General features: G+C 38.8%; 1 protein-coding gene and 1 long non-coding RNA gene across 7 annotated transcripts in view; one reads left to right on the top strand and one right to left on the bottom strand.

The window, feature by feature from the left end:
- Positions 1-196: 196 nt before the first annotated feature.
- Positions 197-17087, bottom strand: LOC112541672 (uncharacterized). Of its 3 annotated transcripts, none has more exons than XR_015795662.1 (3): positions 16879-17087; positions 10360-10609; positions 197-2556 (listed from the first exon to the last, which is right to left on the bottom strand). It is a non-coding gene; the product is annotated as an uncharacterized LOC112541672 (long non-coding RNA). The 3 variants fall into 3 exon arrangements; XR_015795659.1 differs by lacking the exon at positions 16879-17087 and adding an exon at positions 16093-16211; XR_015795663.1 differs by lacking the exon at positions 16879-17087 and adding an exon at positions 16004-16133.
- The window catches only part of HMGN3 (high mobility group nucleosomal binding domain 3), a 44861-nt gene continuing 43673 nt past the window's right edge, over positions 16206-17393 (top strand). Inside the window, exon 1 of one of the 4 annotated variants that reach the window (XM_088137902.1) lies at positions 16206-16602. In XM_088137902.1, the coding sequence (XP_087994028.1) occupies positions 16588-16602 (15 nt within the window). In that variant the 5' untranslated portion in view covers positions 16206-16587. The remainder of the gene's footprint in view (positions 16603-17393) is intronic. The other 3 variants (XM_088137906.1, XM_088137911.1, XM_088137904.1) reach the window with 3 other exon arrangements.

The following is a 17393-nucleotide window of genomic DNA, read 5'->3' as shown; positions in this document are numbered from 1 at the left end:
TCACTGTAGTCCATGTGTTCATGTAATTTGGAACACTTTTTACTTTGCTCTTTTTGAATCTTGTTTTATTCCACTTCTTTGCATGTGGAATACCAATAGCAACCTATTAGGTAAGTCAGGTGAGATGGGGCAAAACATGCAATTCCCATGCTGCTTAAATTCCCATGAGACAGATCTAAGTCACAAGGTGGTTTGTTTGCTTTTGCTTTGTTTATTGTGATGAATGTTCAGTATGAATTAGTGTTCTGTACAAACTCGGCCATTATATCTTATTCAACAATCTTGACATCATATAATCTATTGTCAGCTCTTCAGAGTAGGCAAGGTCAGGAAACAGGAATCACTAGGAGTCTTAGAATATACTTTAATGCATTTAGAGTATTGTAACAAAATCTTGAAAGCCTGTCAAAGCACTTTTTCTATTTCCACATGTAACCTAACACAATCAAGGGAAAGTTGTTCTGAGTTTCTTTCTTGTGTTATCTCCCCAGGACTCAAGTATCTTTTCTGTAATGGCTTGACCTTCCCTTCCTTTTCTATGAGTCAAACCCCCATTCCATTGTACCACCACCTCTGTCAGAGTCACTTACCCTTCTTCATGGGCACAGACCTGGCAGCTTATCAAGCTCAAAAGACAAGTCTGAGATGGAAGAGTTAGATGAAGCTGGATGTCGACTAGAGTCGGGCAGCATACAAGTTTAATTGATGATGTGCCCCCTTTTTGTCTTGGCACAGCAAGTGGAAAGACCAATGTGGCAGGAAGTAAGGAGTCTTCTTCCTGGTGATCATTGTCTGGGAAGTCTGGAGGCAGTTCAGGGAAACAGGTATTTCAGACAGAACAAACCACAACTCTGCTGCTTCCCAGAGTCACTCTGTTGGGGTAGCCCATTCAGTGAATCACATATTCAAACGTCTTTCTCCTTTGTCTAGAATCCAAAATAATTCCATCTTGTTTTCCTCTTTGTTTATGAGAACTGGCAGAGGAGAAGCAGGTTCTGAACATAAGGGACAGGCATAATGAAAGAACTGAAACCCCGGAAATACTTTTGTTGAGGTGGGCAATTTCAAACAGAAGCCTGCTAAGTTAATCTGATCTATGACAGGAAGGTGCTAACAAATTTTCAGTCAAAAGTTTTTTGGATGGTCAGGAGAATGATTGCATAGCATTTACCTAGAATACTGCAGGTTAACACCTCCAGGTGCTAGAGGATACTGAACACAGAATACAGTTATGTATCATTCTCTAGTCCTGTATGGGGCTGATGTCCAATTGAACATCACTGGGCCCAAAGGAGATTCCTATTAGCATGCATTTTAAAGGAAAGTGTGACAAAACATATAGAAATGAGAATCAAACTTGGTGAATTAAAGGATTTTTTTGCAAGTTGCTCAAACCAAAAAGTTCAGTTTTGTGATCTGACAGAAGATGATTTAGAGCAGAAGTGACTGGCTGGCATGCATTTAAATTTTGAAGGATAGGACAAAGTTGATATGATCAGTTATATTTCTGGACCAAGGGTTTCAAACAACAGAAGGTAAAGCACACTATGTAATATTTATGCATGAGTACTTTCTAAAGGGTTTATTGACTGGCTGTATCTCCCTGCAGTTTGAGACTTTATCTCACACAGCAGCCCTTTGTCACCAAAAGTTATGTGTGTGCTTGTTAGATTTCTATCCTGCCTTTTCTCTAGGAGCTCAAGGTGGTGAACATAGCACTGCCTCCTCCAATTTTTTTCCACAATAACCCTGTGAATGGGTTGGACTGGGAAACTATGTGATTGGTCCTAAATGACTTTCCATGGCTAAAGGTGGATCTGAATCTGGGTCTCCCAGGTCTTTGTCCAACAGCTGAATCACCACACTGAATTGGCTCCTGTTTATGTTGTGTTATCATGGCCATCATGGTACTTTCCAGACAAGGAAAAGACTCTTCAATTTGCATTAAAATCCAGAAATATGAATTTAATTTGAAAGTTAGGAAAAAAAACAGAATGAAGTTCACGCTTTTATACACCTTGAAAGCCACTAGTGTAATGCTTTGTAATTGAAATTTGTGGCACATAACACAATTCTAATATTGTTGTCTAATTGTCAAAACCTTGTCCTAGGCTTTGGTGGAGCCTGCTGGATTCACAGTGTTCACTTCTAAAAATAAATAGTTATCTCAAAACAAGGGATTTTACACTATTGTTCAAAATATTATGAGTACAAAATAGTTTAGCAGGAAAGGAGGCTCTGGTGTAAGGATTTTAACTAGATTAACGTGTCAAATAGTTCTCTGCCTCACTGGAGAAACTGTGAAGTTCATCTGCTATCCTGTAGTCCTGCTTGTATGCTGGAGAGGCAGGCGTGTTTCTGCAATCATCAGCTCTTTGCCATGCTGAAAAAAGTGTGAACCCACCAAATGTGAGTTTTTGGAAACACATGGGCAAACTGCCAAGGTACTAATGAAGGCTCATTCCAAGGAGAGTTGTCAGTCTTTTTATTGTACTGTGTTTCAGTCGTCCACCTCCACAAAGGCTACAGCTCACTTAGTTCCATTCTGCTGTTGGTCTTTGTAAGAAAAAGAAAAATGTCAGTTCTCTTTCTTGCATGATGAAACTTCTCCTGGAACTTTATTACATTCATCTAAACTTTTGGCTGAAACGTCTTAATGTTTTAACCATACTCTGTTTATTAACCCCAGCTCTTAATGGTTGTGTTTGTGAAATTTGCTTAGCCATATTTAATGTAGCAGTTTTTAAAAATTTAACCTCACAGACCCATAAGCAAAAACTAAAGGCAAGTAACTGAATTAAAATATGGTTAGCTAGTTTGTGGCTCAATGGGTTCTACAAATACAACCATTATCAAGGAAAGTACTATTAAACTCCAGCTGCAGTCATACTGCCAACCCAAATCCTGCTTAAATTTCTGTAAAATGTGAATGGAGAGGAATAGAACAGTAAACTAGGTTAGAAGTGGGAAATGTATGCTAACTTTCCTTGTATCATGGATAAAGGCATTTCCCCACAGTTGCTATTCCGTTTGGTTTTCAGCAGAAACTTGCTTTCAGTTGTAAATCCTACAAGAAAACCAGCTGCACAATCAGGAAATAATCACTCCCCTCTTTTTCTTTGTATTTTAAATCATGGGTATTTTTAAAAGGAATTTAAAATTTAATTATATTTAATTTAAAAATGGATGTAAGCAAGTAATCTCATTTCTGATCAGGTTATAAATGATGGCAGGGAAGTGTTGAAATAAAAAATGGTTGGCACTTAGATGGGTTAGGATTGGAGTCTGCATATTTTGGGATAAATTTATGAATGGGGACTGATCACTTTTTGCAGGTTCAGATTACCTACAATATTAGATAAGCCTAGGATTGAATCTAATTCTAGCTCATAAAGGGATATGTTCCCCACAAACCATCTCCCCCCCCTCTAAAAATAATTGTCGTTGATCAGTTGCATCCCCACATAATATTAACTCAACAAAGCTCAAATGAATGCCAGCATTTCTTTAAAAATTGTGTTTATTTAACTAAACAGAACAAACAAAAAAGGAAAAACGGAAATTTTATATATATGTGCATTCTTGCTTGTCTATAGAGTTTTACACAACTGTTTCAATAAAGGATGGCCATATTTCATTATAATTGGCCATTCATAGTCTACTTATTTATAAGTAGCAAGTAACATCAGGTCTTTAGTCAACTGAGTAATTGGGATCGTAAATTTATCTATCTTTCCAATACTTAAGAACAATATCTTAGCAACAAGAATGGTGCAGAAACTGAATCTATTTACATTTTTCAGCCATCAGTTTGATATAGGTATAGACATCTGAAATTATTAAAACCTGTCTCAAAATCAAGTTAATGTATGTAATTACTTGTTCACAGAATATGACATGTTTCTTTATTTGTCAAATTTATATAGCTGCCCATCTCACAAGCAGTGACTCTGGGCGGCATAAAGCAAGGCTAAAAACAATTAATTAATACCAAATAATTATTATTATTAAGGTCTAAAACACATGCATAGTAGTAAGTTCAACAAGCACAACCATTCCATAGTTTGCAAAATAAATCACATATACACAGAAACCACACAGACATACACACTGACAGTGTATTACATGCTCAAGACTATAAATTATATCGTAGGAAACATCCTGTTTCTGATTTGATACTGTTGTTGCTGCTGGAAGTGATAACTCAGATCCCTTTCACGGGAATCTTTGTAAAACTGAATCTGTGAATGATATCACAAATCAATACAATTATTTGGGAATCTAATTCTAATATTTAACCAAATAATATGGTGCCAGCAAAAAGATATGCAGAACAATCTGAAGTTTTGTTTAATGATTTGGGGGAGCTAAACTTATGAGTCATCTGCTAATAGGAAATTAACTAACCATTTAACTGATCAATTACTAGCTGGAACTAAAGATCCAGGAGCATTTTGTATTTGTAATGATGATCTATCCTGTACAGCACGTAGGTTTTTTAAGACTATTTTTCATTTTTTAAAACTATTACTTATTTTAAAATAATGAAATACAAAAAAAAAACAACAACCCACCCTATATTGCCATCAACAGTAACAGAAAAGGACAGTGAGTATACTATGAAGAAATATAATTAAATTAACTTATAGTGAACAACATAGACAAAACATAACAAAAAATCCCAAATTAACAGGAAAAAGACCCATATAATAACTATAAATAACTACATGGAGTTAATTCAATCATTAAGGTGATAATTAACTCTAGACCACTTAACAACATGCCATCTCTCAAGTCTAGAACACACATACTTTTCAAAAATAGATAATACACTCATATTCCGGATCCATTCCTTAAAATCAAAAGAATAACTTTCTTTCCAATTACATAAAAATATCCTAATGTCCATCTCTTTTTAAACATTCTTTGGGGGTCCAATAAACACAAAATATTTTCTGATGAATTAATTCCATTTTTAAATCCTAAGAAGTATATTTAAAATTTTTAAACACGTCGAGCCACTGTTGCTCCAAAACTCGATATTCCAATTTATCATTTCATGGTTCAAATATATAACTAATACTGACCTTCATTTCACATTTTAATACCTCTCTTAAAGAAGCTAAGATTGCAGCTATCACAGAGGGTGCCAAAGCATCCAGGCCATACTATTTAGTAAATTCATGTCTCAATTGTACATATTTTAAACTGACTACAGGTAGTCCTCATTTAGCAACCACCATTGGGGTCAGCAACTTGGTTGTTAAGTGAAGCAGTTGCTAAGTGAAACAGCAACTGTGCTTATGATTTTACTTCAGCTTTCCTTTGCTTTACAGACCTGCGAAGGTCATAAATTAGAGGATTGGTCATAAAGTTATTTTTTCATCACTGTTGCAGCTGTGAACAGTCGCTAAATGAGGGAGGTGCTAAACAAGGACTACCTGTATTGGAGCTAAGTCAAACTCAGAATGCAATCTCTCAAAAGCTTTAAATTAGAAGTGTTAGAAACTGATTTAAAGTATTAATCCCTTGTTTGTTTAGCCCAAGCATTCCAACAGAATATCTTCCCCACAATTTTCAAGTTTGGGTTATCCATCACATTAGATTCTCATGGGATCTGAGATCAAAACTTAATTGCTTACCTATTAATCACTAAATTGCTTGGCAGTTTTGAAGCATGAAACAATGATCCAGATTTAGTCTACATGCCAAGATTTCAAAGGTGTTACACTTTTGCTTTCCAAGCAGGTCCAACAAGCAGCATAATCATAATAAGTCTCATTCCCCAAAAATATAGATGTAAACTGTAGGTGATATTATTACAGTATGATTAACCCTAAAACTAATCCTTGTTTTGTGCAACAAACTCTCTAAACATTTGTTCTGCTTCTCAATACAAAATTACAATAGGACATGTCTAAAAATATCCTAGTGTATCTTTTTCCTTTCACTACTCTAACAATTATAGAGTGGAACCTTAATTTACCAGACATAGATACAAAATAATTTGCATTCAAGAGACCAAATTCCATGGTGATTTATGTCATTTACATAATTCATTCAAATGATGTAAAATTGCCATGATGTATTCTTCCCTTCCTGTAGTAAATCCATTAAAAAGAGGTTTCACTATGCTTATTTTCAAATGATTTTAGATATGACTATAGAACACAGCCATTTTGCTATTTTTACCTGAAGAATTAAACAAATGCTCTGTTAAAACCAACAAATAATATTCTTGGCAATACTGAAGCTCTATCATCCCTACACATAGAATTTAATAAAGATTCTAAATAGGCATACAGCTTAATATTAGTGCATTTGCTGGACCAAGAGGATGCTGATTTTGTTTTGCTTTTTTATATCAGAACTAGCCCTACAATTAATTAGAATGATGTAACTGCTTCAAAGAGCAGATGCTGGTAGGGAGGAAACCAAAGCAAAATGTTGGAAGACAAAGCTGCGTGTGTCACACGCCTAGACCAAATTGTCCAAAATTCCCTGCCACACTGAAGTATTGGGAAGGATATCTTCCTACCAGTAGTGTTGATGGTAGATTCAACTCCAAGTTCCATCAACCCCTTGTTCATGGAAAGTAAAATGAGACATCAACTTCTTGTTCCCCTCAGGTAACAAAATCTCTTGCACTAGCTATGTGCAGACTTCTCTGGATCCAATTCAGAAGACTACAGTAATATGTTCCTTTACTTTTTTTAAGTCTCTGCCTATTCTTATTAGCACTCAGTCTCTTGAACAAAAATGTTATGCCTGAATAGGATAGTAATCAAATAAATGCTGTCTGTGTAAACCACTTTACTCAGGTCATCCAAGTCTACATATTACTGAAGACAGCTCTATAACTTCTACAAACTTTTCTAGCAATGCATATAGAGGGCCCACTGGTAAATTGGCTACTTTTTAGAAATTTCATTTTATAAGTCATAACATGGAGCTGCTTTTCCTCTCTGAAAAATCACTTTTTCTCTTTTGTTCTGAACGGGAAATTACTTTTCAGCCCAGGGTGATGGTGAAAGGAAGATGAGGGAGTACTCAAATGAAAAGCCCTCAAATGCGGAGATTCCCACAAGAGAAGATTTGGATGAATCACTGCTCTGTTTATCGCAGAATAAAGATCAAGCCATTGCCCCCTTTCCCTCCTTCCTCTTCTATGTGTGTTTTTTTTTAGCCTAGAAATCTCCACATATTTTAATTACAGTACGGAATCCTTAAAAAAAGGTGCCACAAAGTCCAAAAGCAAGCAGAAGTGAAAATAAAAGTCTGGTTCAAAGATAAGCTTAGTAAAATTAAACCCTAAAGAGATGCTGAAGTACCAGTGAACTACCATCCTACTTCCCTCTAATGGTGTTGCAACATGAAGATCTGGTGTAAATTCAGAGCACTAATCATTTACAGCACCACCTGAATAGCTTGGCAACCTGAATTTTTATCACCTGGTCCTATGATGCTGGCCTTGTCTTGTCCCTGAGCTGTGATTTAAAGTCATATCCTACCATGGTCTATATACGACTGCAAAATATCCACCACAAAACAAAGAGGAGAGTGAAAAGAGTCAGGACAATGCACATCATACCAGCAGTTCTAATCATAGAAAGATACATGTACTTTTAAGGACTGGCAGTGAGGAAAGGCTTTAAATCTATACCTTCATCTGGCTAAGAAACCAAATGTCTGATTTTGAGGAAAGGAAACTATGCTCTTTGGAAATCCCCAGAGCTAATTGAACATCTATGGATACTTTTGAGTAGAGGTAGTTTTATTACTGAACTTTCCACGTGTGATTTTCAGCTCCTGGTCAGCTGAGTCAAGCTTAAGATCGATTTATGTCTAGATTAGAATGGTTTATAAATCAGAGAAAGGAAAGAATGTGGTGAAACTAAATTAACATTCCTATGTGGAATATTCTGAAATGATATGGGCAATCTGATCAGAGTAAAGATGACTTTCTCAGATACCACCAGTAAATTGTTTTCTTTGTTATAGTGGAGATCCTCCAATTTAACTGAGAAGAAAGGATTAAACATTGCCATGTATCTCTTGGGCCACACTATCTGTCAGGTCTCCCTTTCTAAGAGTGGAGAAGAAAACAGGTGGCCTGTGTTTGTAATCCTCCTACTCTGAAGCTGGAAAAGACAAAAAGGTAGTCTGAGAGACTGAGGGGCTGTTCAAGATTCAAAGGACACTTGCGTTCAAACATGGACCTAAAATGGGTGAAAGAACCATCATGCTTTGAAGCTAGTAAGTTGCTTCCCCATTTTTACCCTGCTGATATGCATCCAGAAGGGCTTTGGATAAGATGGGTCCTCCAGCTTCCACTGTTTTCTCCCACGTTGGTATAATTGTTCTGCTCAGTTTTGACATGATGGTTTTGGTGATAAACTTGATATAAGACAGCAGAGCTGAAGGAGGGCAGCTTTGGGTTTCATAGAAGACTAAGGTCCCCTGCCTCTCAGGAAGACCAACATGACATTAAAAAGATTAGTCTGGGTGCAGATGATGATTGAACTGCTGCAGATGCTTGTTTCCCCATTCCCTGCTAGAAAGAGTACTGAGCTTCTACCAGTTGCTGAAGGGAGGCACTCGGTGGCCTGTGCCACCTGATAGGAGACCAAGGGACCACTAGGAGCATCTATCTCCTGTCTTCCAGAAGAGCAGCATGGCGAGATTTCAACAGGGCTGTACCACAGCTATGTCAAAAGGGCATTTTCTAGGGTGGTTGATCTTGCACATTTCACAATACATTCATCAAAAGGAAATAAGAGGTTCTTATACTGCCTCTCTAAGAATTGTAGAAATGTGTTTATAAGTAGATTGCTACAGAGGGATTTTAATTAATGCACACGTTCCTCTTTTGTGTCTAAACTTTGGGATGCTGAGAGGAAAATGAGTCATCAAAATCTTGAATTTAGAAAAAACGCTGGCAATGAAGCAATGGTACTTGGAAGCGCTATAGAAATTATGAGTAATGGAAAGCTGGGGAATGCTATATAAATTTCACCCAGTTCGCATATAGAAACTCCTGCTATTGAAGGGAAAGGGCTTAGATATGCATATTTTTGCATGCATGTATAAGACAGAAAAAAAAAATCCAGAAAAGAAATCTAGTACATTAAAGTACAGTATCTTGATTAACACTCTGGTATTCCTTTCTTCCTTACTTAGCAAATAACAAAAAGTTCAGAGCAAGTGTGAGGCATTGGTTTCTATCTGTAAATATAAACTACCACACTCCTCACAAACATGATTCCAGCACTGGGACCTGAATGTCATCGGAAACTGACTGTATTAGCCTAGACATAGCTGTGAGGCACATTCTAAGGTTTAAGTTATGGAAAAATCCTTATTTCCTGCAGTGTCTAAATAATAGGTAGCTGGGGATGTGCCTAATTTTCAGTAGGCAAGGGCAGTAGTCAGACAAGCATCAATGGGAAAAGAGCAGGGATGTATCAAGGCCAAGATTCTCTATTTTCCATGGTTTAGGAACTTAGGGTTGTGTTTTTTGTTTTTCTATGTTACCTCTGTTACACTGTTTTTGTTCAGTTCTCAACTAGAAATAGTGGGCAATCTTGCTGTGAATGTTTGGCTATTATAGTAAGAGAGGAATCCAGGGCCACATATGGTTGCAGGACTTGAGGTTGCCCTGTCCTTTCCTGAATTATGAATTAAATGATGATTAGAAATACTGGCCTCTTTTACAAATTAATATTTATATGAAAACATGCCATGTTAAAACTTTCCTAGTAATCAATGCCTTGACGAGAGCCCCTCTTCTACTGTCATTTTTCAGCAAACAGTCTTTAAGGTGGGCTGCCTAGGATTCTGGATGAGACAGCCATCAATATTAGCAACCACTAATAGCCTATTCCTCCATGGACCTGTCTTTGACTCTTTCAAAACGATCCATATTGGCTGCCATTACAATGCTAGAGCAAATTCCAAAGTTTTATTATTTACTATGTGGAAAAAAACCACATTTCCTCCTCTTGGTCTTGAATGTCTCTGTGTTTTGTTTCAGCGGGCAAGATCTACTATTGTGAGAGAGAGAAAAGAATTTTCTCTATCCACTTTAGGTACGGCTTATCTGTCTCTTAAAAGATACTGCTCTCTATGCTGATTCCTTTCTTTCATCCTACCATTTTAAAAACTGTTCTTTTATTCTTTATTCTTAATTTCTGCTTCCTCTTTTCTAAGTAGTTACTCATCTGTAACAGGAGTTGTCATTTATCCCACAACTCTTAAAACTGTTTTTTTAAGAGCCTTAGGTCAGGTCTTTTGTCACAGCCATTTTAAAAGTCCACATGCACAATTTTATTGGAAAACATCTTTTAAATGCTTGTTTACCTCTAAAAAGAAGTCTTCAAGTAAGTAACATAGGACATAATTTTGTAGATGCCGTGCTGCTTTGTCAGCAAGATTCATCCTTCAGTTTGCTTGACAATTTTATTTTGTAGTCTCGGTTTTTTGCTTCCCTGGCTCCACTGCTTTCTGCAGTTGGTGCTAGAACAGGACACTAACTGAATGAGGCTTCTTTAAGGTTTTTTGAAATCCTTAATTCAAGGTGTAGAAACATAATACAATATGATGGTATTGTCTGTAAAGATCCAAAAGAAAAAGAGAAAGAAAATCTTATTTCACTGTGGTGTAAAATTTCAATTAATCCCTGTTATGTACCTTCCTAGTTGTGGGTGTCCGTTTCTTATTACTTTTCTGTTCTTTAAAATAAACTGAAATTCCATAAACTATGGGAGATATCTACGGAATCTATTTGTCTTGCTGCTACCACTAAGCCGCTCCTTCTTTGATTTAGAAATTCATCTCTTTTTCTCCTTTACTGTATTTCTTTATACGTCTGAGGAAACATGACTAAGTAGAATGCAGGGGGGATATATTGAATATTGTCACTTGGTTACATTTTTAAAAAAATAACTTTTATTAAATATCTCTGAATGGTTTATGAACAGGTTCACTTAACTCTACAGTGTATCTATAGCCAGTCAATACCTCCCCGTGCTAGCTGTATGTTCCTAACCCTGTCTCCCTAACAGATTAAAGTCTTTCTAGGCTAGACCTCCGAACCTCCACTCCTTCAACCCATACCTCCCACATCCCTTTCTCCTAATTTCCCTCCTCTCCTCAGAATATAAAGTAGGAAGAGGGATCGTGTAATCCTCTGCTCTGATTGGCAGTTCCACCATCCAATTATTACACTACCCCAAAATAGATGAGTTCTTAATAGCTGAAAATTGAAGTACTGAAATATCTACCTTTTTAAAAGTTCTCACACAATTACCAGGAAAGCCCTTTCTGGCCAAATCACATGGGATTCTTAATAGATACTCTACTGCATCTATTGCATATCATTTCCAGCATTTTTTAAAAAATTTATGCCAGCCTTTCCAAGCCTGGTGACCTCAAGATTTACTGTGACTACAACTTCTAGAAATCCTCCAAGACTGGACATTCTGGGGATCGCACAGAAAAGACTGGTCTGAATGGAGCAAAGACACATTCCTCAAGACCCAACGCTGTGTTCCAAACCTTTTTATGTTACCGCATTATGGCATCTACAGTACCTGTATTCCTGATACAACCCAAATGCAAGTGTTTATTTTGGCATGGGATGAATTCCTTGGATTATGCTGCTCCCAGTCTGCTTGAATGGTAAAGCCAGGTGTGGTTTTGCATATCTAGCCCTACTTTTCTTCACAGAGCAGTTCTGCAGAATATTGTTTCTCCCTATTCATTTTCAGTGGGTAGGCCTTTCAGGGTTTATCTTGGATCAGATGGTACTGAAAATATACAGCATATTTTGGCAAGAATCTACTTTGTTCAAGGACGAGGATGGGAAAGGATTAAGGAAATGAAATTAGAAACACAGGCAAAGAAGAATCATTTAATGAAAGTCCAAGAACTGACTTCTGGGGAAGAAATGGTGAACTGAAGATGGAGCTGATGACCGCAGCGGAATGAAGAGCTGGTGAGTAAACTGGCTCTTTGTAATTCCTCTCTGGACAAGGCGAGGACTTGAGATCACCCGCAAGTGCTCCATACTGTTGCTCCTTGCAAGGAGACCACAAGACAGCGGTTTCTGGAGGGTTTAGAGTTTTGGGAGATGAGGGAATAGCCATCTTTTTGTTCAAACCATGGTCGGCACCTTCAAAAGACACTGGGTTCACATACTTTCTTTTCTGATCACTTTTGGAAATTGCTTGTTAATTGCTTTTCAGCTATTTGGGACCAGCAAGTTTTACAGCACTGGTTGAGTTTCCTTCAATCCTTAGTGAAAAAAGTTTTAAATACAATTTTAAGGACTTAATTTTTTTTTCCTTTTGGAATAAACAGCAAAAAGGTAATTAGAACTTTGATTTTGGAAAGTTACAAACAGACTAAGGGTCCAGATGGATTTGAAAAAAGATTTTGGATTTAATTATAAGAATCCTTCCTGTGGGAAAATGCTTTTGTTTTGAAAACTCTTTAAAAAAAAACATGATAGGATGAGACTTTGAAACTTGGACACTAGAGGGAACCAGAAGGAACTAAAGATTACAATTAAAGGAGAAGGTCACTTAAATTTGATTTATTAAGACAGAATGGAGCAAAATATTTTAATATTGGACATATTGAAGGATATTTTTGAACAATGGACCCAGAAGTTAACTTTAAGAGTGTCTACCTCTATAGAAAGACTGTGTTTAAAAGATGTTATGGAAGAGGAATATGTTTTACCATACAAGACTGAGACTGATCTAAAAGTGGATTTAAAACTGACAGACTACAAGAATGATACAGGAAAAGAAGCTACAGTAGATATACAAATGAAACCAGCTGAAGTCTTAATAATTAAAAGGGATATACAAATAACAAACCAAAAAAGTGACCTGGATAACTTTTCTTATATTGGATTTACAAAAGAGACTTGTTAAAGCTTTGAAAAATTTTGTCAGAAGGGACAAAGAAAAAATAAAAAGAAATCAAGTTCTAGGGCATTATTTGAAGGGACTAAAGATCACTATTGTTAAAAGTAAAAGGAAGGAATATAAAATTGATTTATTTGACCAAGGGTAAAATAGACACGTTATTCTCTCTGGTAACCCTTAATGGACTTTTGCTGATCAGGACTGAATGACGAGGCTTTAAGGCTTTGTTTATAGATAAGAGATGAGATATGGGAAGAAGAGATCATTTGTTGTATTTTAAGAGAAGACGATAAGCTACTAAAATTGTTTATACTTGTGACAGGGGGAAGTAATTTCTTTATATAATTTTTTCTTTACTATATTATTTTTTTCTATTTTTCTTTCTATTTTTTTCTTTTCTGCACTTTGTTTTTTCTTTTTCTTTTATTTTTTTTTAGTTTGCATTTGTTTTTATCTTTTTAATTGTAATTTTTAATACAATTACCATTAAAAAATAATGAAAGCCCAGAGCTTCCAGTCACTTTTTTTAGCAATTTACACAACCTGTGCCAAACCAGGTCCTGCCTGAAGCTTCTAAGACAATTCAATTAATTCCACTTGGTTGGAGGGAGGCAAGATCAACACCTGTATATTTTAAAAGTGTCTTCCTTTAATTAAATAGCAATTTAGCTGCAATATTGTACAGTAGGCTTTCTCCACCTGTTTGCTGTTTGTGATGAACACCAACTTTCATCATCCTTACAAATATACTATTGTCTAGAAAAAGTCAATCCACTTGTCTCCAATTCCTATTAGCCCCAGCCAGCATGATAGGAGATTATGGAGTTTGTAGCCCAACATGTTTGGAGGCTCCTAGACTGGGAACTTATTATGTATATTTACTTGATAGTAAGGTCAACTGAAGTCAAAGAAAGTTTTTTCTGAGGCCTGCACAGAACTGCACTGTTAATTAAACTTGAATTTTTCCCCATTCACCTCTGCATAGTCAAACTCCAAAAAGAGATGTTATCTCAATATTATCCTCTCAGCAATTATTGCAGAATCTGTATTTACCAAAAAAGAAGCAGTAATTGTTGCTTGGTTGCTTACAAATAAACTGGAAATAGTTACTTGAGATCCTGGAATTAATGGAATATTTTTAAACCAAATATTAATTATTTCCCCTGTTTTCCCAGCAAGACATGGATCATGCTGAGTGTTGTACACCAAAAAATTATAGTATAAATAAAACTGTCAGTTATTGGTTGGACTAAAAAGGGTTATATAAACAGACTTGGTCAGTCAGATGACCTAAAAGACAAAAGACGTAAGATTTTAATGACTGAGTTAAATAATCTTAAACAAGATTATTTTTGTTAAAGAGACAGCAAAGATAGCTGAGCTGACCATAAGAAATGTGCTAACATTTTAAAAAGGATAATAACTTGATTATCGAACAAAATAGTGTCAAGATCACAAGATCCTTTAAGAAGAAAGGATTGGCTGTCAACCTGAACAGGCAGAGAAAATGCGGCATTTTGTAGCACGTCCCAATCTGTTAATTGAGGATATCATTTACTGCATCCAGTGAAAGAGGATTCAACCAAGAAAGCTTATGTGACACTAAACTAATTACCCATTAAGGTACTCTTGGCATCAGAACAGTCCTATGAAAGGGGACAGGAAGTATTGAGAGCTCCATTGGAAGGCAGGAGGAAGTTCTATCTCCATTATTAATTTCTGTGGTGGTAACTGTTAAAAATCTAGGACAGGAATATGTGCAAGTATGAAACAAACAATGAATTTCATTTACCGTAGGCCTGCACAGTCTGTAACTTACTGAGTTAAAGTCAGTGAAGTGATGTATTGGAGATAGAGTACCAATTAATTTCTTACAATAATAACAATGATAAAATTATCATTAACAGCACCATCTTATTTACACTAAAATGTTCAAATATTTGCATAAGTATATAGAATAAATATAAATAAAAACAACCACAAACCTAAACATACAAGGCAGGAAAACAGCAGTTCACACACATGCAAATTGCAAAACAGAAGTTGACAATAAGCAGAGAAAACTTGGGGAGGGGGAGTAATTCCTAGTTATAAGGGAAGGACTATGATGGAGCCCTGCTCCTCTCCCTTTTCTCCCTTGAAAAATTAAAATGAATTAAGTGTTATTCAAGGTGATCATACAATAGTCCTGTGGAATATAAAGATGTGTCTTACACTGTTGTCTTGAAGGCCATGTGGAAGGTTTTTTCCACTGTCACGCCCAGCCCAAGAACAGTCCAGTCCAGTCCAGTCCAGTCCAGTGCAGTCCAGTCCCTTTATTAGCTTACACCTTATAGACAGAATCTCGCCAAACTAAATCTACACTACAGCAACTCGTGGATATACCCTGGGAGATTCTAGGGAGTGGCTATCCTGAACCTCTTATGCTTCCCACACTCCCCCTGTGGACTATGCTGCCTCTTGCCTCCTCCCCGATAGCCTTGATCTCCCACATCATTCTCCTCCTCGGAGATACATTCCATCACAGCCACTGGCCTTTCCATTTTTCTTAACTTCCCAGTCTAGCATGCACTCTTGGGGTTTCCCATTGAAATCCTAACCAGGCCTCATCCTGCTTAGCTTCGGAGTGCAGACAACTCAGATAGGTGCTGCTGTTGGCTGACAAGTGCCTACTCAGAAGCCGGTCTAATTTGTTGGTTGGTTAAATCAAGGGATGGCTCTGATTCGGTAATTTTATTTTACCTAACATCAATAAAGTAGTCTCTTAATGCCTATCTCTGCGTCATCTTAAATATGCTGACAATAAATAATAAACACAGCAATTTCTCTTTGCAAACGATGACGCAATTTGAAATATTTTTTGGGCCGGACCACCGTCTCACCGCTACCCGAAAGGTTTACTGAGAAACACATTTCATAGAACACAGTGCAGGCTACTAACCCTAGCAACATTTTAAAATAGCATTTATTGTTTATACAAAGTGATATCACAATTACGGAGATTGGCTTTGGAAAATAAAGAACGAAACAGGTTTTTAATCTTCTTAGCAAACCGTGGGACGTCGTACCCTATTCGGGCCCTAGGCAGTCTGCGGGAGAGGGACTGCAACTCTACGCAAAGCCCTCTTCGCTTCACCGCCACTCGGAGGGGACGTACCCTGAGCGATCTGGCGACCTTCCCGGCGCCGTGGCTCTCCCGCTTCCAGCCTCTCCGCTTTCCTTTGGGCAGCATCCGAGAGCTGCCTGCTGGCCAATCACGGGACCCCGCCTCGCCCCAGCGTGTCCTGCCTCTGAACCGCAAGGACTTCCCCTCCTTCGCTTCTATTCCCAAACCGGGGCGCGGGGGGGGGGCTGTACCGAATTGGGGAGCCAATCGCAAGCAAGAGCTACACCTCTCCGTGCCCACCCACCCGCTTCTCCGGCTCTCCATCGAAGCGGTGGGCGCTCGGCGGTGTCGGCAGGCGGAGGCCGCCCTTGCTCAGCTGTCGCCCGGGGAGGGGTCAACCCAGCGTCCGGGCTGCCAGCTCTGGGGAAGGCGGGTGGCGCGCTATTTCCCGAGGGGCTGCAGGGAGAGATCAACGCTGGTGCGGCGACGAGCACAACCAGTCGCGTCTTCCTCGTTTGGCTTCAGCTGCCCGCAGGAGGGAACACCATGCCGAAGAGAAAGGTAACGCCAGAGCCGCGTCCAGCTCGCTCGCCCCCGCCGACCTCGCATTCAGATCCACGCTCGGGGCGGGGGAGAAAAATGGCAAAAATGTAATCGGGCCCCGCCAGCCTTTCGCGACCCGCTGGCTGCCCTCTTAGAAGTCGCGGGCTTGATTTCACTTTGGGAGGCCGCGGCGAGGTCTGTCTTTCTCCCCCGCCCCCCGCCTTAACCGCCTGTTGCAATAATAGGACGCCAGGTTCTCGTGTTGTCTTAACGTGGCCACATTTCCATTTGTACCGTATATGGTTGCGGCGGTGCGTATGTCTTCAGGGCACGCGGGGAAGACCCGCCTGTGCGCCTGGGTCGGTGTCAGTCTCCGCAGGCCCATCTCGTTCCCAGGAACATCCAGCGCGCTTTTCCCCCGTGGAGGCTGCGGCTGCTCGCCCTTCTCCCGCCCCTGGGGAGACGCCAGGGCTTGCAAACTCCGAGCAAGAAGCTGGGCAAAGTGCGTGCATATATGTGAGTGTGTGCCTGCGCGCGTCTTTACGAAACGTACGCGCACGGAGTCCGCTCTCCGCCCCCTGGGTGACTCTGGCTCGTGCGCACCTCTCTCGAGCCCCCTTGGGGATGGTGGTGGCTCCAAGGTAACATGAGAGAGCGAGGGGGCGGAAAGTAAAGGAAGAGAAGAGCCATATTTAACTACCCTTCTCCTTGCCTTCCGTGTGACAGACCCGTATGTACCAACTCCTGGGTCTCCTAGGACTGGCGGCTGATTAGGCTGGGCCTTGGGCAGCCGGAGCAGTGGCGGCGGG

The sequence above is a fragment of the Python bivittatus genome, unplaced genomic scaffold, assembly GCF_059951505.1.
Source record: "Python bivittatus isolate LINGU-HERP-01145 unplaced genomic scaffold, Pbiv_v1 ctg000020_np1212, whole genome shotgun sequence".
In the NCBI taxonomy this organism is placed as follows: domain Eukaryota; kingdom Metazoa; phylum Chordata; class Lepidosauria; order Squamata; family Pythonidae; genus Python; species Python bivittatus.
This window is presented reverse-complemented; position numbering and strand designations above follow the sequence as displayed.